A 19,561-nucleotide genomic window follows, 5' to 3' on the forward strand; every position below is an offset into this window, starting at 1 on the left:
AAGCGGTGTGCGGTGAATTGTGGATTTGAGATGCGCTGTCTGATTGCGCTGTGTGGAGGAGATGGCTGGCTCTTTCGTCAGCCTTCCTCTGTAAGAGGAAATTGGTGGAGAGCTCCAATGAAACAGCACTCAATATGCTTTCTTTGGCGTGTGTGCCAGTTTTTGGTACTCCAGTGTGTGCGTGTGTGTGGCTGAGTGCATGTGTGTGCACGCTCATGGAAGCTTTACATTAGAATATAGTGCCCCCTGCAGAGCTGCTCATCACTCCTGGCACCCACCAGACTGCACTCAGTTCTCCAAACCAATGCGTCTGGCTCACCATGTAGACTCGGCAGTATGCTTTGGGTTTCAGCTGATGGAGCCGGTGCCATTGATGACGGTTCATTTCTGCTTTGAAATCCAACAGCAAAGTACACAATCCTGTACACAGTGCTGGATGTTTTGATTGCAAAAATTGTGACGAATGACTTTGAAAACACACATCGAAAACTAGTACACAATCTCATTTTGCCTCTTGCCCCCCCCCTCGCATCCCCTCTGCACCTCACCACCGGTCTATTTCCATGGAGGCTCCACCTTTGCATGTGACTGATGTGCACTAATTTGAGGTCTTTGTCAGGAGATCTGTGTCTTTGTAAGAGAAGGACATGTATGTTGTTCAGTGTGAGTGCTCTCTCTGAGTAGCTGTATGATGCTTGTAAGCTGTGCCAGTCCCCATTAGCATCCCATTATAAACCAGCATGATCACTCGTCACTAAGAATGCCTGCCACAGCATGCTTTGTGTGTGTGCGTGTGTGCGAGTGTGTGTGTGTATGCATGTGTGCCTGTGTGCTTAAGTGAGTTTTTTGTGAGAGCACGTGTGTGAACGTGTGTGATTCACACAGTCAAGTGATTGAGATGGCCTTGTTTCAAAAGAACATGAAAAAAAAATGCTGCAAAGTCTTGCACTGTGTACAATTCAATTTGAATGTGTCTGCAAGTGTTTGGTTTGTCTGACCCAGATTTCTCACCTACCCCACTGTTGATACATTGGATATCCTGAGGCAGGCTTGCGCAACAATTTAATTTACTCGATATATAGTGAACAGCACCCTCTGCTGACTGAATCTGTGTTGCACACGAAGGCTAAGATTGAAAAACCTCATGAATCATGTAGAGTGGGAATTACCTGAGTTGTCTTTTTCATAGGCAAAATGTAATGTGTATGATTTCAGGAACATGGGATGTAAATAAACGCAGGTATATATTGTGGTTTGAAATGTATGTAAAGGGTATGTTTGGTTTCGCTTGCTCTGGGTTCTCTGGGTTCGAGATAGCTTGTAAGTGAAAGAATATGAATATTTTTCATCATTTTGGTAAAAGGATCCTTTAACATCTCATATTTGTGTCTTTCTCTACAGCAAACAACATGAGAATACTCAATGAGCTGCAGAAAAGGTGATTTGTCTCACCTTATATTCCAATTCCACAGCAGACATTTCAACATGTCATATTAATAAAACCACAGGTGTAACTATGACAATAACAACGGCTGCAATTCATGTAGGTGTGTCATGATTAAGGCCCCAGTGTTGTGCAGTATCACGGCTTACTAGGAGCCTTACATGGAATGGAACCATCATCAAAATGACCCCAATGCTTCTCCTACTATGACGAGCCAAAATGTCTGCCATGAAGAAAGTCTATATTACACATACACACATGCACATACCTTTCTGAGCCACAGTTATTACACACTCACACCTTCCTCTGCTCTGACTCCACAGTTCTGCCCTCCTTCTCTCTGCTCCCTTCATGGCCTGCTGGCTGAAGGCTGCGTGTCTCCCATCCTGGCCTCCAGCCTCTCACCTCCTCCACCACCCCCTGCCCTACAGACACATACCCACGCACACACACAAACCTCCTGAGCCCTCTGCGTCTCTGGCCCAGGTCTAGAGGAATGTTGAGTGTCTCTATAGCCCCCTCTCTGGAGATTAGGCTTCACCATGCCCCCCTCAATTCATTCCATTCCAAAGTATGCCCCCTAAGAGCTGCCGCATTTTTATCTGAGCCCGGTGATTGTGACAGATTGGCCAAAATGACACACATACACAAACACACATTTGTGGACACATGCCGAGGCACAAACAGAGGGAAGGCTGGTCCGCCTGGGGAGGGACCAGACAGCGCCAGACTCTGGCTATAAAACCCTCCCAGGATGGGGCCAGTGTCCTGCCCTGAGCTGGACAGTACCTCCTTCCTCTGTGCCAGGACGCCGTCAGGACAGGCAGCAGACGAGCCTCCATCATGAACGACATCTACAAGGCAGCGGTACGTCTTCCCACAACTCGTACATATGCTCAAAGTTTGCACTTGGCTCCGATGAAGTGATTTTAGTTTGTTGGACGCTCAACAAAAATCTGTTTGTGTACTAAATCTGGTATGAGGGTGATGTAGTTTTGGATAACAAACCATAATCCCTGTCATTTATTATTAGTTTGTGACACACGCTCAGTGATTTATAATGTTAAGACTGGACTTTTTCCTATTTAAGAGGTCGTTATATGGGATATTGGGGCACTTGTTAGTTTGTTGTATAACAAAGTCCAGCATCAGTTTGTTTATCTGACATCTGACATTACTTAAATGGTTGACAAATCCCTGTTGATGCGGCATGCGCAGCACAACGCGTCCATCACCAGCTGAGGTCAAAAAAGCCTTTGACACCATATACGTCTCTAGATGTTCTCCTACTTCAGCCCTATCAGAGTTGACAGGAGCCACTCAGGAGGTCACTGACAGGACAGGACCCCGCTGTACTTTGTGCTGCTTCATTCATGACTTCAAATGGAGCAGTCCCACTTCACATGGCTAATTTTGGCCAGTTGCTCATACATCCCTGGTTCTGTGGTGCCAGAGAAGGGCTTCAGGTTTAGATAAACCCCCCACGGCTGAATTCCAGCATTATCTGTGAGCCCGAAGCTGTGTGGCTGTCTCTGTTCTCCTCCGCCACGATGGTCCACCGGCTGTCCCGTCCACTCACATCCCAAATGAGCAGTGCATCTGAGACAGTGAAAACACACACAGGAATGTACATTAGTGTTTGTTTAGATGACTTTTAATACATCAATACCAGAGGAGTGTGTGCGGGTGTGTGTGTGTGTGTGAGTAAGTGCGTATGCATGTGTTTGTGTTTAATTTATAGTGGACGACAGACAATAACTCTTATATAAGCAGCTGTCTCCCTCTCTCATTCGTGGTAGCTTTGCCAGGATTACTTTTCCATTGTTGGGCCAGATCCACAGCTATGCTAATTTAAAGCGCTGTGTATTGTGTCCTTATCGGTGGTTCCTGATCCTGTCTGTTTATTTTTACCTCCTCCTCTAACTGGCTCTCACACATGATATATAGGTTCTGTGTTTTGTCAAGCATGGCCCAGTGTGTGGGAATGTTACCTTTGTTGATAGAAAAGTTATCAGAACAGATAAGGAGAAGATATCTTAACTCATTTCCGTAATTTCATTTTTTTTCTATGGCTTTTTTGAGCATTAGAAATATAATATGATGTAAGATAAATACCCACTAATGACAATAATCAGGTAACTAAAGCATTAACTATTTAAACGTTTGACTTGTTGCAGGTTGAGCAGCTGACAGACGAACAGAAAAATGGTGCGTAAATGACAAATTCTTAAAAATGTTCACATGTATTCAGTCTCTGTTTTTATTTCAGAAACTCGTGTTTTTTTTCTCTGTATATGATTTTCATTATCTGCACATTTTGTACAACACTAAACGCTAGTCACAAAGTGTGGCTCACCCTATCCAGGACCATACCATATGTATTCGTTTTATAGAGTTAATTCCCCGTGTGCTGCTGTTACAGAGTTCAAGGCCGCCTTCGACATCTTCGTGCAAGATGCAGAGGACGGTTGCATCAGCACTAAGGAGCTAGGGAAGGTGATGAGGATGCTAGGCCAGAACCCTACACCAGAGGAGCTGCAGGAGATGATTGACGAGGTGGATGAAGACGGTAAATCAAAGCACAGCTGCGCTCAAGTACAACATACCAAATAATTGGTTGATTGTTGTTGACTTCTTCATCTCCAAGGACCAACTAGCAAGTCAATCATGGCATAATCATGTGGTGCAGACATGTGCAGTGCAACCCCTCTGAACCTAATGTCAGATGATTGTTGAGGGTCTTACTGCAACAAGATCTGTCAGACCGAGTTAAAAGGGAATGTGTATTGGATGATGCACAAGTCATCTTTAATGTTCCATGTGTTGTGATGATCAAACCAAAAGAATAGCATCTTAGATTTCCTTTGTAAAGCTTCAATGTGTATGTCATGTTGTAATATAGTGTAACTCAGGCCACATTAGGGGACATTTAAAGGCCTAATATGTGTTTTTGGACCATATTAACTGCAGTTATATATATATAGTACCATATCTATGTATCATATGGTGCCAAAAATAAATTTATTTTATAACAAATTGTAAATAAATGTTAAGGTGCAATCTTCATACTTTATATTAAAAGACCATACATCGAGTTGTTGAAGGTTCCAGTTCTGTGTTTTAAATATCTGTTTACTTGGTATGCTTATATATTGGGCCTCTAAGGAAAACATTGGAATTCTAGTTGTTACATGAGACAAAAGTCTACCCAGGGTGGACTATGAGGATGTGACGGAGTGTATTTCCTGTGTGTCCAGCGAGCGGCACGGTGGACTTTGATGAGTTCCTGGTCATGATGGTGAGGTGCATGAAGGACGACAGCAAAGGGAAGTCAGAAGAAGAACTGGCAGAGCTGTTTCGCATGTTTGACAAGTGAGTTGTGTGTTTAAACCCTCTTGCTAGTTTGTCCCATTAAATAAAAACAACGAGAGGATGCTATCATGGGGAAATCATCTTACACCAGTAAGCAAATTCTTCATGGAGTGTTTCCAGAAAAGTTGGCTCTCCATGTGCAATTATGTGTACTGACAAAATGCCAAGTTGCTCTGCAGAGTACAGCATGCAGTTTTCTCTGTAATCCTTTTTGACAGCACAGAATATTTCAAACACCCACTCTATGTAAGCCAGACACCTCGTCTGAGCATCAAAGAACACACTTTTTTTCTCACACAATGATGGTTTCCAAACACTTGAATGTGACATCAGTGACATGTCACACAAATAACACTACTCCTCCACTGCCATCTGTGAAGCTTAACTTAAGTTATGTGCATTAGTACATCTTACTCCTTTGATTGTACAGAAACGCAGATGGTTACATTGACCTGGACGAGCTGACAATGATGCTGGAATCTACAGGAGAGCCAATTACTGAGGATGACATCGAGGAGCTGATGAAGGACGGGGACAAGAACAACGACGGCAAAATCGACTACGACGGTTAGGAGTTTTAAATGTCTCATAGTAATAGAAGAGATAGACGCTCTCTTCTCATTCCACTAATACATACAGAAAAACACATTTGCTTGATAAACTCATCTGCATTTTCTAACCATGTCTTCCTTAATTTTACAGAGTTCTTGGAATTCATGAAAGGAGTGGAGTAATTTATAACAAGAGAAGATCCAGAATGTTATTTTTGGATATCTTCACGGTCATCTGTGGAAAACTGGAAGCTGATTTGGAAGCCGCCGATAGAACCGACTTTGCAAGATTCAGTCGAAAACTGTAGCTAAACGTTTATGTATTTTTCTACCATCTCTTGCATCGTTGTAAATACAGTTTGTAACTACTTTTGGTGCCCATGTATACAGAATTTGTGTAAATGTATCCAAATTACTTATATTTTCTATAGAGGCCACATACTCGAAATATCAACTTTGTGTTTGTTTCAGACTAAATCTTATCCCTGAAGTGCCAAAGCCAGTTTACAGGTCTTCTTACTGAGAGGCTGATATTTAATTAGCTGGCCAGAAAATGTGTGTGTGCACAAAGCAGAACCTGTCCATGAGTCAACATAGTTTTACTAGACTACTCATTCTTTAACAGCAATGTACTAGATCCAGTTTGTATACTGTACATTGTGTACATTTCTTTATATTTAAAATACCCTCAGGACTTTGAATCCTCCTCTCTTTCCCCTTTGCATATTTCTACATGATAACTTTGTGTGGAATGTGCGCTCACGTAATAAAAATCTGTATTTGTCAGAGCAGTCGTCTGTCAATTTTCCATTTTGTTTGAACAATCTTATATACATTTCTCATAATATTCGCTTTAAGAATATAGTGAAGGCTCTTGGGTAGTGTTTGGCTTGATGCCGACAATCTTTTTCTGCACTTAGGTTGGTGCTTTTCTACAATTGTTATTAAGAAGCATACGACATTGTCATTCCTGATTTTCCTTGCTGCTCTTTGGATTTGAAAGGCCGATCACAAGCCTGCCCTGATGTTCACACAGCAAATAAACCAACAAATGAGGCGTGAAACATCACCGATGTATTACCAAAACACAAAGTGTTTGTGTAAAACAGTACTGTCTACCTTAAATATTGATTTATCAGTGCAATTTGTATTCTATAGTGGATCTTGTCTGCGGCACGTGAACTATTCACATGGTTGCCCTATAAGTGTCTAGTTACACAGTCTATTGAGACAGAAGCTATTTATGTCTAATCATGTTAGTGCCCATGTTAGGGGATCTGGATGGACCGACACCAGTTGACAATCAGAGGCCTATGTCCATATTAAGAAGGCTATTTAACAACAAAGTGATAACAGTTCTATTGTTAAGACAGCTTTGATTCTGACACGTTAGTACATAGAAAGAATGATCAAAGAATAGTTTTGTACAAACAAACCAGAGTGAATACAAATAATTATTTCATTTTCTTTTGTGCCACATTCAGAGGAATTCCTTACCATAACAACAGATTCAAGATTATTTTTGTCACTCAGTTTATACAAATTCAATTGTGTGAAATACTTGGGAGGCTCCATTTAAGAAAAACAGCAAATAGTCACGATAAGATATATAATGTTTAAAATATAAGAAGCAAAGCGAAAATAAATACGAGTGAAAAAACAAAACAATAAACAGTTCAAATAAAAGGATTGCGATGAAGAAAAATTCAAAACACATTCATAACATGCGCAATTGTCCTGTAGAAATAGATGTTGTGCTTTTCTATTGTTAGTTTTGCAAAACATATTTCCTAGGTGATGTATCTGCAGTTTTAGTAGCAGAGGAGTCATGCAGTTAACGCTGTGGCCACTTGGTGTCAGCAGGGAAACACACTCTGTCTTGTCTGCTTGTTTGACTCAGGAACCAGAGGCTGAAGAGATTTCATGGCACAGCTACACTCTTTCTAAAGACAAATTATACTGTCTTGGTATAATTCTCATGAAATCAATGAGAAATACAAAGTGAGGATTGACATTTCTTGTTAAATATGTTTATGCTTGGTAAAAATAATAATTGTGAAAGATCATAAATATACTATTACAGTATTTGACAACAAAATAAAACCACTCTTTATTCTAGACTGAATGATGGGATGTTCATTTCTGCCCTTTTCCAATTGTTATTATTGAAAAGAGCCCCCACCTTTTTTCATATCGTAAAACTGGTCTTTTCTGTAGTTTCATTATGAGCAATAAGACTGTTCTGTGTGAGAAGGTGACGTCAGTGGCCTGACTGATGACAGCGACCAAAGGCCCCCCCACCTCCCTCCATCTCTCTCTGTGTGTCCCTGAGGGTCCTGTTAGCTCCATCCAGTCCTTGTGGTCTGTGTTACTGATGGGATTTTAAACCCCAATCTGCAGCCAAGCACAGCTGCTCTTCCAGAAAAATCTCAGCAGTGTAACACATATAACATCAACTGCATTTCATACAGTTATCTCACTCACGAAAAACACTTCATTTAGAACCAATTGATATGAGGTGAATAGATGTTTCAATTTGATGTGTCAGTTTTTTATCTCACAGATTAGACTGCTCTGCTGCCCCAGTTATTTATAAACTGTAATCTGCAGCGTGGAACAGTGCGTAGTGCTCTCCCTGCTATCAATGGGAGGCTGGGCAGCAGCAGAGCAGTGTGTGAATGAATCTGGGGTGTGGCGCACTAGCTGCAAGTTGGGTGGAGAACTGACGCAGTTACGTAACACAGGCCTGATGACTCATGCCTGCTGTTATTAACACACACTGCGGTTATGGGCCACCTTTGGTAATTTGGATTTCAGGATCACAAAAGCCCCCCCCCCCACACGACCTGTTTCCTGATTGTGTGCAGAACTGATGCCCCTGTAACACTGACCTCTGAAAGTGCATGAGATAAAGTGGATTCACACAGGCCATAGTGAGCTACCAATGTTACGTAACTGACTTCATTCAGTTTTATTGTAGCTAGGGTGTGTGTGTGTGTGTGAGAGAGTGTGTGTAGGGGTAAAACAGGTTATTCCATTGGCTCAAAGTGAGTCAGACGGATGTGAAGCTGTATATAGTGCACACACGCACACATGCACGCACACACACACACACACACACACACACACACACACACACACACACACACACACACACACACACACACACACACACACACACACACACTTCTCTACTGTTTTATTGATTTATAAATCACCATTTAGATGACATGAAATTGTCCTAAAATTGTGTTACTAAGCTATGCCAACAGCCAACAGTGTGATGCTTTCATAACCCTTTTTTTCAAGATCAGTATGACTTATAGATGTAAAAAATCCCCAGTGGAGCGAGGAATACCCCGGACACGGTTCAGAGTTGGGAAGGCGTTAACTACTCATACAGTACCATCTTTCTGCGGCCCACGCATGCAGACCTCGTTTTAAGCCAGCAGGCTTTTGGGTTTAGAGGATTCCTGTTTTTCTTGCTTCTCAACATCACATGGTGTTGGAAGTTGTCCAGTACAAAAATATCACAGCATAATCTCTCACAATATCTCACTCACCATTCACAATGGCATTAAATACAACAATATATGTGCCTAAAATCTCCATATGTATTATACCAATCTTTTTCTAGGTCATGTGATGAGGATTAATTATGTTTGATGTTTTTGGTCGTCTTAAGGGCATGAGTTCATGATACCACCTAATAATAGCATCCCCCTTTCTATTGAAAAACCAGAAAGCATTGAATTATTAGAAATAATCCTATTCTAAATAAATACATAAAGTTTGATGAAATCCTGTTTTTGGAGAGCAAACGTTTTTTTGTTGCCATAAATACACAACAAGGAAGTGGTACGCTTCAGACAAAGAGAGAGTGGAAGGACTGCAAATCAAACTTGAACAGACAGAATATTGTATCATGATGCTCCAGCCCACTTCTGATGCTGAGAACACTGAAGTACTGTTTCTGGACTGCCCCGGCAATAATGGCCCATAGAACAGCAAGACTACAAGACGCAGAATTCTCAAATTCCACAATAACTATTCATTGATTCAAATGAATAACAGCGATTGTTTGGTTTTAATGTACCACTCGAGGGTTTATCTATTTTTACCACTTTCAAAAGGGAAACATGTATGTGTGTAAAATGGTGGAAGAAGTATTTGGATGCTGAGCTTAAAAGTAGCAAAACTACAATGGAAGAATAATCCAAGTAAAAGTTACGCATTAAAGGTCATTTTAGGTTTTAAAAGTACTTTTAAGCAAGACTGTGTGGATTATTAGTTTTAATTCAACAGTATTTTCAAGTTGTAACTGGTGTAACTATTGACATATTTAAAAGTAAAAAAATGTCGACCAGTATTATGGTTAAAATATCGCCATAATCAACTTTAAGTACAGTAGTTCAGTAAATGTACTTTCTTAAATTCAATTAAAGTTACAAATCTGTAGGTTTAACGGGAGAAATAGACCATATCTTAAACATCTTCTCCAGCAGGCTTATTTAGTGTTTATTTATTTGTTTTTGAGACTCTTGGAAATCCCTGTCCCCTGCGTCATGACATCATGATGTCGGTCACTTATGTTGTAGAAGAACAGACATGCTCTTTGGCTCACTCAGCATTTCTGTAGTGTGAGCAACATATGGCCTTGTGTGAATGGCATACCAGACAGCAAGACAGTTCCCAGCATGGCCTCCTCTGAAGTTCCCAAGCAACAACACATGATAGACAGATGACCTTTACTTAGTGTTGGGTCTAGCAAGACACAAGGACGGTTCCCTTTCATCCACTGTGCCACAGAATAAACTGCAAACAAATATCACCTTGTTCTTGTGCTTGGTGAGTGCGGGCTACTGTACATCACCGGATGGTGAAATTGGCCACGAAACTGAGAGACTTCTGGTATTAACAGATGGCTGCCTCACTCTGCCACTAGTACTCCATGTTGCTGTGCTTTACACATGACCCAGTATTTTTCTTGCCAAAACCAACACTTTTCTTCCTCATGAGAGGACATACATGTCTGTCAGAAAATATTTATGTCTCACATGAGTAAGTTAGGAGGTTTGTGGGGGCTGTTTTCGAGAGATAGTATATCTGTAGTGTGGTTCCTGGAGAGATAAGATACTTCCTGTTAGATGTCCGGAAAGCCTAGCATGACTTGATAGATGTCGTAACAGCCAACATCTGAATCATCACCGGTGACAGCATTGCAAATACGATCAGTAACGCATGCATTTTGATGTATTTTGTTATAATTAGCTGTGGTCATGTTGTTAAAGTTTACTGTATGGACACACACCAAACAGTTGACCCCTGATCACATTCTAAATGTGCCCTTCCCATATGTGAGTGTGTGAGAGCCTGTCTCACTTTGGATCTATGTTTATTCTATTATGAATGTGGGAAAGGAAGAAGCATCGCAAATGGTTTCGATGTGATTCAAGGGTTCTGAGAATCAAATGTCAATCCGCAACAACAGGAGAGGAAATCACTGGCTTGGTAATACATGCCATTCCAATACAGTTATACATAGCTCCATTGGACCATGTCTAAAGGGAATGTCTGTGTTTCAATGCAACCGTTAACTGATACTGATTTAGAAGAATTCAAAATGTCTCTGTTCAGCGTCATTGATTGTTTTCGAATCATAAAGCTCTGTCTAATAGCAGAACATGTAAAGGCTCTTCTCTTAGAAATAAAGACAGCATGGCTCAGAGGACAGCACAGCAAACATGATGTCATCTGCTCTTCAGTGACATGATGTCAGCGACAGCATTCGGAAGAATACTGAGATTAGGATTATTCTCCTTGGCCCTGAACATCTGCTGTGAACAAACAGCGCAAACCATCGGGAGTTTAAATCCCTGCTAAATAGAGGACCGTTATTCAGAAATGAGTAGCTTAACCACATGATGGCCGGGCATTCATCTGTAACTGGGTAATGGTGACCCTTTCACAAATACAGGAACTATTAGAACTGTAATTATGGATCTACAAAACACAAATTATTTCTACTAAGACTACAAGATGAATCGGTCCTCCTCTAAAAATGACTGAGTCCTTTTATTAAATGAGGGTGAGCTGAATAAATTAACTATTCCAGTTATTGTGCATCAGAGGCAGCAGGAGCAGCTGGGAAATTATTGTCAGTCATGTAGTATGCTAAGTATGTTCATAACCACAGCAGGTGTGAACCAGCTCTGACTGGCTTCTGCTCTCACACACACACACACACACACACACACACACACACACACACACACACACACACACACACACACACACACACACACACACACACACACACACACACACACACACACACCCTGAGCTAAAATCCTGTCAGTCTCAAGCACATCTGCTTCCCCAGAACTACTGCTGAGTAAGCACTGCATTAGCCTCCGCTTCCCTTCATGGGTGATCATAACAGGACAGAAATACTTCACATATGTCACACAAAACATACTGTGACAGTAAAAAAAAAAGCTTGTGAATCACAGGAACACACAGGCATCCTTTTGTTCTATATTTGGACACTAGGATTTTTTTTCTCATCAGGGACTTTTCTAACTTTAAAGTTATCTTCACAATAATTTCCCTGATTTCTACTTACATGAGCAGGCATGATTTCCCTTCTGATTGCCTTTCGGTAACTTAGTAACGGGGAAAACAAAAGCTGTTAAGACTGCACAAGTTGCTTTTGAAGTTAGCAGCAGGACACAAAATGATTTATAATTACAGAATACGACTAAAAAGCTATGCTTAACTCTCAGGTGAGACACTCAGTTGGTGCCAAAAAGGCAGCTGCAAGGGAATCCACATTAAAAACTACTGCTCATCAGAGGTGGGAGAATTACTCAGATCTGTACTAAAAGTAGAAGTACCAGAGTGTAGGAATACTCTGTTACGTTAAGTAAAAGTCCTGCAATCAACATTTTACTCAAGTAAAAGCACAAAGGTATTACAAATCTAAATGTTCTTAAAGTACCAAAAGTAAAAGTATTTATCATGCTGAATGGGGCCATTTCAGGATAATATAAGATTGTTTTGATTATAATAATAATGCATTCAAGTATTTTCAAAGCTGGTAAAGTTGGATTATGTTTTCATTACTTTGTATGCTGCTGTAAGCTTGTGAATGTTACTCCAGGTTTTTTAAATAAAGACTTATTTAAGGATTGATTCTATTTCATATCATCAATCCCAATCTGCAAAGTAACTAAATGTATTAAATAAATGTAGTGGAGTAAAAGTACACGATTTACATCTGAATTGTAGTGGAGTAGAAGTATAAAGTAGCAAAAAAAAGTCCCTCAAAATTGTACTCAAGCACAGTACTTGAATAAATGTACTTAGTTACTTTACACCTCTGCTGCTCATTATATATACATACATGTGTTGGAAGACTCCACGCAACAGCCATAAAAACTAGTACAAAAAGGTGTGTACATATAAATCGTTTCCCATTACGGACGATGTTCGTTAGATGCAGTTACAGATGAGTGCTCGGTGATCAATGGTTCTCACTCCCATCTTCCCCGGGCAGTGAGCTCCGATCGCTCATGCACTGCAGCCTCCCATTGGCTCTGCCTTATCGTGGGTGTCTTTTCAGACCTAATCATAGGTTTGCCCTGCAGGTATGTGGCTAGCCGGGTTCAGTCATGCTGGAAAACCCATCACTCAACATCTTTTATTATCACTTCTGTGAGGTGTTGCTAGGCAAGTCTCTTCATGTGCTGTATTACTGCAGTGAAAGTCTGAGATTTCCGTTTGAGCCTGCTACAACATTCTCAGTCATCTCAGCCCCCAAAGCTGAAACTAAAAGTGTTTGAGTGAAGTATTTAAGTCATTAAATCCCACCGAGTAACAGTTATTGGACCGTGAATTGATGCACATATCAACTACAGAACATTTCCCTCGCTTAGCAAGCTTGGCTGCAGCTCATGAAATCATTTCTTCGGGGAAGGGAATTCACTGCATCATTTTCCTGTCATCTGGAGAAGAACATATGAATACATCTCCCCGACAAGGTAGAAACAATACCAAACCAATCGGGATTTCACGGAGCTGGAACAAAGCATACATCTGACGTAACACTCAGAAGGGGAACACAAACTGTATTTCTTCCAGCAACTTTGGAAATGTTATTACTTCACATAGTGTAATAATTGGGTGATAAGGCAAAGTAATTACAACAGATTTCTGCTACTGACAAAACCCACCTTAACCTCTGCCTTAACCACTAACCTTATTCCCTTTATAAATTGCAGCTCCGGTGTAAAGATCATTGATGAAATTTAACTTAGTAGGCCTACATGTAATCAAGTACTGAACTTGAGTACAACATTTAGGTACTTGTATTTCACTTGTTTTTGCTACTTTGCACTTTTATTCCACTACATGTAGGCAAATGTTGTATTCGTTTCATTCACTACATTTATTTTTTATCTTGAATTCCTAGCTACTTTGTATATTAAGAATATTAATACAAAAATATATATCAACTAATACATTAAGGTATATTGTTATAGGTTTAGCTTACCAGTAGTCAATAAAATAATCTGAATGAACCAAGTGCAATATTGAATTGAAGACCTAATTTATTGTAAATAAAATAACAATTTCATATATAGGATTATAACATGTGTCATACTGCATAATAATTACTTTCACTTTTGTCCTTTAAGTATATTTTGGTGCTTTTAATGTTGTACTCTCCGATGAGTAAGATGTTGAATGCAGGGCTTTTACTTGTAACCGAGTATTTTTACACTGTAGTACAGCTACTTAGTACTTCTTCCACCACTGTTTAATATATAAGGGCACTTTCAATCATATTTAAAATCATATTTAAGACTGAAATATGTTTAACTAAGGCATACATGCTTCAAATGGCTATTGCACAACCCTGTTATAAATTGGATCACTCCCCAATTTGCAGAGGAGAGCTGTCGGATGTATCTGTGGTCGAGCACACGCTGTGTCATCTTCCTCTTCCTATAATTGCTGTTTGACTGACTGGCAGTGGGTGTGTCTGCATTGTGGTATTGACAGATCTGGCCCTGTCACTTGCCTTTGTGTCAGAAAGCCTGCAGGAGACAGGAAGCCAGGCTTCAGAGTGGACAGAAAACGGACATCTGACCACACCTAGAGCCTTGGGGCTGGATATAACTCTCTGACTTCTTAGTGCACTCCTTACTCATGCACACAAACCCTTTTTCTTTTGTTTGCTAGCCACTCTTAGTGAGAAAAAAGACAAACAGAAAGCATTCAAGTAAAAATATACAATATATTTGTTGTATAAACTTGTACAGAATGTCTTGGACATATCGCTTTACATATACTATACATAAGGGTCAAAATAGGGTCACTTTCGCATCCTTCATGATTTTAAGAAAATGTCCCCCATAGCAACCACATTTTATGTACATCTTTACAAACATACCAAACGAAACAGCCCTTGGATGCACTTTAAGAGGCCATGACGAGATACAGATGACTTGTATAAAAATCCCTGAAAAATGTCTCTTTGTGAGGTAAGAACACATTTGTCAAACTCTTTTCCTTTCATTCCCTCTCATACATCAAACTCACTCATTTGTTCTGAGACGAGACTGGCAATAGAGAACAGCTAATTACACATTATGTTTCCCTTAACATTATTGTGCCACAGGAGGAGTAGCTGCAGACGGAAGACTGACGGAGGAGGAAATAAGGTGAACATCTATTTCTTTATACACTGATTACTTACACATTTGTTCCTTTCAAATCGGGGCAAAAGCCATAGCTATGATACACTAAACCTCGACCTGGTAACCGACATATAATTCAATTTCATGTTAAGTTATGGTTAGGCCTCAACAACAACAGGAAATATGACCTAAAGTTACAGAACAAAGTAGAACATAATCACATGCAAATAATACAGCTATAAGCAATAGAATGTACAGGGGCGTTTTTGGTAAACAATATGTATGAACAGAAAGGGGCCACTTGATCTTAAAGAATAACTATTTAACATCAAGGTGTTCAACAGAAGTTAGTATTCTGATTCAAAGTTAAATAATCAAATTCTTTCTGTGGTAACTCCATTCTGCTGAAAGTGAGCTGTGAAGAAAAACTGGACAATTATTCAAGGCCGGATCACTGTAATAGCTTATTTCCCTCAGCTAGTGTACCATCAAAACATCTCGGATTGGTCCCCAGAAAACATTCTGATTGGCCGAATACTCCTACTAGACCATCAAGGCAATAATCAAAATTATAAACTGAAAGGAATACATTAACATCCGCTTTACAGCTGGTGAATAACAAACAACAATCCTAGATTTATTAGAAAAGTAAAGAAATGTCCTGTTATTATGGTCTTATATGACCATTGATTAATGCCATGTATGGTGGGTAGCAAAAGTCTTCCTTTTGTTAGAAATTAAGGCAGGCTGGATCTAATGGATCACGTTCTCCGTTACTTTAAGAGATCAATGTAGTACTTTTGGTGCAGAAATAGGGTAACTGACCTACTGCTTGTGTCAGCTTTTTAGGTATCTGAGAGGCTCAGGAGAACCTTAGAGACACGACAGGAAATGACTGTCCAAAGGCTGTCCAATCCATCCTCATGTTGACTCCAGCGTGTCGAGCTGGAAGACGTTGTGATTGGTTGGCGTGGTGAAGAAGAGCTGCTCCTCGCTGGTGGAGCGGTTATCACACGGACTGTGCAGCCCCAGCGTCCTCTCAAAGTCCAGGAGCTGACCCATGAAGTTGAAGTTTGGCGAAATGTTGGACTTCTTCCTCTTGACAAAGTCATAAGCGTCGTTGAGAGAGAGGTTGAGCCTCTGCATCAGGTAGGCCACGGTCACTGTGACTGAGCGACTGATGCCGGCCAGACAGTGGACCAGGATGCCACACTGCTGAGAGCGAGCCTCGTCTGTGAGAGAAGGAGAAATCTACGGTCAGCAGCGGAAGGTTGTTGTCCTAAATAATATTTCCATTGATTCATATTTCCCTGTATTATAATGTTTAAGAGTTTCTGTAGTTAAGGTGTCACTGTAATTATGGCTCTTAGATGTTACAGGAAATCATGTTGATGTTACAATAATGGCACCAAAGTACATCATGCACCAGCAAGGGGCAGTAAGTGTGAAATACTTTCACCAGCTGACATGTAAGCTCCCTCGGAGTGATGCTGATGCAAGATGTAAATATGCACACATGTAATCAGACTTCAAATTCAAATGTAATTCTATTAAAAATTAAAATTGACTTAATCTATTTGACAGAATCGGCCATATATCCGATATATCTGTTTCTGATTGTTGCATCCCTAAATACTAACATTAGCAAATAACTGTCAACTAAACGAAACCAGACTCGACTTGTGACCCTGCAAAAAAACAAAGCTCCAGGGAGTGGAAACAACATTTCCTTCCTTCTTGTACCTCTAAAAGCTTTTGAAAGTTGTACATGATACAGAGTGTTGCAACCACCAAACAAACAAGTGAACAAGCTGTGGTTTCAGGTGCAATGGTGGCAAAAGACAACGCATTAAAAATGAAACTGAAACATAATTTGTGGTGACACCCAAAACAAGATGATACGTTTTCAAGTGAATGTGTTGTAGCTATGTATCAAAGATATTCAATGATATTGTTGTACATCAACTGGTAACACATTACAGAAGTGGTAAGTTAGGGAACATTTATCATGTCGTGTGGTATTGGGATATATTTAAAAAAATCCTCTGGAGCAGAGAGAAGAGCTGTGGATTATTGTTATTGATTAATGCATCAGTGTTTCTTAGGGTCAAAAACACTAAACTCACAACTTAAAATGAAAGCGTTTAGTTTATTTAATAAAAGAGCACATACATATATATATATTATATATATATATAATAGGTACAGTATATACAGTATGACACTCACACAAACAAGAACACATGTATTTTCTTCAAAATGTAAGTGTGTCTGTGAGTATTAAACTTAACAAAGCTATTGACCTACTCACCTATAAATGATATGGCCTCTGGGAAGAACTGGGACAGGTTCTGACTCCAGTGATCCGAGATGGGGATCTGTTTGTACCTGAAGTGGCCTTCATGCTCAAACATGTTGGGGAGATTGGGTGTAACGTTCAGGATGTACTTGATGTTGTACTGGCCCAGCACGTCTAGATTGGTGGAGTCTTTGGCGCAGCCCAGGTAAAGGTAGGGAAGGATCTGGACGGGGAAGGCGGGCTGATTGCTGGGGATGGGGCTCTCCTCAGACTCTGTGGCACTGCTCGGCTCTCGGTCAGATTCCCCATCGGAACAATCAGAGCTGATTCTGAGGTTTCCAAAACCCAGGACAGAGAGTGGAGGAGAGGAGCTGGGACAGGAGCTGTCGAGGAGGGTCTCACAGTGCTCTGGGTACTCTGTGTGGAACTTTACAAATCCACCTGGACAAGAGCCAAAACACAAGTTAATAAAGTCACACCAATAGGATATATTTTTGTACATAAATAGATAAAAAAATGCTTCAACTTATATCAACTGTTTATTTCAACCATGTTTTGAATGGCAAAAAGACTGTTTGGTATTGAAGCAGAGCTGTAAATAAGTAACTCAAGTTCCCCCCAAAAAGAACCATTCATGAAATGCATGCCTGTTCCTGCTAGAGCAAAACATGGCGCAGCCATTTTGGAATTTTAATTGAGAATCTCAGTGACACACAAACTTTTAAACAGCTTAAAAACCGCACAGCCAACCCACAGGGTTAATTAACGATAGCATTTGTTACTTTAAAACATAACAATGATCAAGATACACGTTACTGTCTCGTCTTAGGATTCAAATGTCCATATTTCAAAGTTTTATTCGCGTAAAGAAACTTCTGCTCGGTTTATTAGCCGTTAATACAGGTTATAAAAGATGCCAGGTCATGCTTATATTTCGTAAAACTAGCTTTACAGTTCTGGCAGTACAACATTTTAGCAGTTCGAGTTCAGCGACGTTTTCTAATGTTATAAACAGACTGACTGTAACCAGCGTTAATGTACCTATATGTAGCATTAATGTGTGATGTCATTGTTGTTAGGGTTACTTCGACAGTGTAACTATTTACCTTGAAGGTAAAACGCTTTACAGCCGTCTTCCCATAGTTTCTGAAGAAGTAGACCCAGAACTGAGGCTCCGCTGTCCTGCCAGTCCACGGTGCTCTCATCGTACAGGACCACCGTGTCCGTCTTGCACCGCCTTATGAACTTCTCTTTATCCTCATGGTTGGGGATGATAGTCCGGATAGGTATGTTGCCCTTTTTGAACCTCCGGAGCATCAGCCCCGGTATGGCCAGGTTTATGGCGGTCTCTATGTGGGATGATTCATAAAGCTCATGTGAACGGCAGTCCAGCAGGAGCAGAGAAGTGCCTCCGGACTCTAACTCGAGTTGCAGCCATTCCACGCTTTTACTCGGCGTCACATTAGACATATCGGACTCAATATCATACTACATGCAAGCACAAACACTTACTACATGGTCCACCAGTCGACGATAAACTACATTTCAGCCGAAAAAAAAGAAGCATTAAATGTTGCTCCGCCAGTGCATGGCGCTTCAGCGAAGAGATTTCCCCTTTTTTCTCTTCTCTATTTCCATCAGCCAGTCACTCTGACCTGCCCCGGGGCTGAAGGAGACCTGCTTATACTTTAATTTACGATACACACGTTTAAACGTGAATGATTTATAGCCAATATCTCTTCATCAACTCTTCAACTACTCCACACCGTACCAGGGTCCTCCATGCACATTCTCGTCTTACCATTCCGATGCATGGGAGGCTTTTTTTTAGTTGACAGTAGAGCAACTCAAGAGGGAGGAGTTTATTTCTTATGATTTAAAGTCATAGCAGAACTATCACAAAGTTTAGTCTCAATGGAATTATTTTGCAAATTACCATTTGGTCAATCACCTTCATCATATTTTTAAACCATTGTTTGTGATATTATAGCAAGTTTATAATAACTTTTAAAGGGGGTTGTTATCACTAACAACTAGTAATTATGATTCCAGTATTTTTCCTTGTAGGGATTACATTTGTTAATTTCATCGCTTTCAAATATCCTTGTAGTGACCTTGTGTAACTTTATTACTTATTAATAGTTGTATTTACTGTACATATTCCTCTATGGGCTCAAGGTTTGCCTGAGTG

The 19,561-nt window shown here is 40.4% G+C and overlaps 2 protein-coding genes across 2 annotated transcripts; one reads left to right on the top strand and one right to left on the bottom strand.

Moving 5' to 3' along the window:
* Positions 1-2,119: 2,119 nt before the first annotated feature.
* tnnc1a (troponin C type 1a (slow)) lies at positions 2,120-6,158 on the top strand. Its single transcript, XM_034126294.1, has 6 exons — positions 2,120-2,311; positions 3,622-3,652; positions 3,867-4,013; positions 4,702-4,816; positions 5,247-5,383; positions 5,519-6,158. The coding sequence occupies exons 1-6, from the start codon at positions 2,288-2,290 to the stop codon at positions 5,548-5,550; spliced, it is 486 nt and encodes a 161-aa protein (XP_033982185.1). The 5' UTR covers positions 2,120-2,287; the 3' UTR covers positions 5,551-6,158.
* Positions 6,159-14,648: 8,490 nt separating this feature from the next.
* Positions 14,649-19,190, bottom strand: LOC117479534 (dual specificity protein phosphatase 7-like). The gene is made up of 3 exons (XM_034126560.1): positions 18,477-19,190; positions 17,383-17,811; positions 14,649-16,303 (listed from the first exon to the last, which is right to left on the bottom strand). Exons 1-3 carry the CDS (start codon positions 18,838-18,840, stop codon positions 15,993-15,995), a joined length of 1,104 nt encoding a protein of 367 aa, XP_033982451.1. The 5' UTR covers positions 18,841-19,190; the 3' UTR covers positions 14,649-15,992.
* Between the last annotated feature and the right edge of the window lie 371 nt (positions 19,191-19,561).

Source organism: Trematomus bernacchii, unplaced genomic scaffold, assembly GCF_902827165.1.
Source record: "Trematomus bernacchii unplaced genomic scaffold, fTreBer1.1, whole genome shotgun sequence".
In the NCBI taxonomy this organism is placed as follows: Eukaryota; Metazoa; Chordata; class Actinopteri; order Perciformes; family Nototheniidae; genus Trematomus; species Trematomus bernacchii.

Bases quoted from the DNA above. Each gene is read 5' to 3' on its own strand.
- LOC117479534 (XM_034126560.1), bottom strand. From the start codon at position 18,840: ATGTCTAATGTGACGCCGAGTAAAAGCGTGGAATGGCTGCAACTCGAG. The intron at 17,812-18,476 runs GTAAATAGTTAC...GCTCTTGTCCAG, and splicing joins TAAAGCGTTTTACCTTCAAG to GTGGATTTGTAAAGTTCCAC. The intron at 16,304-17,382 runs GTGAGTAGGTCA...CTTCTCTCACAG, and splicing joins AGAGGCCATATCATTTATAG to ACGAGGCTCGCTCTCAGCAG.
- tnnc1a (XM_034126294.1), top strand. From the start codon at position 2,288: ATGAACGACATCTACAAGGCAGCG. The intron at 4,817-5,246 runs GTGAGTTGTGTG...TTGATTGTACAG, and splicing joins CTGTTTCGCATGTTTGACAA to AAACGCAGATGGTTACATTG. The intron at 5,384-5,518 runs GTTAGGAGTTTT...TTAATTTTACAG, and splicing joins CGGCAAAATCGACTACGACG to AGTTCTTGGAATTCATGAAA.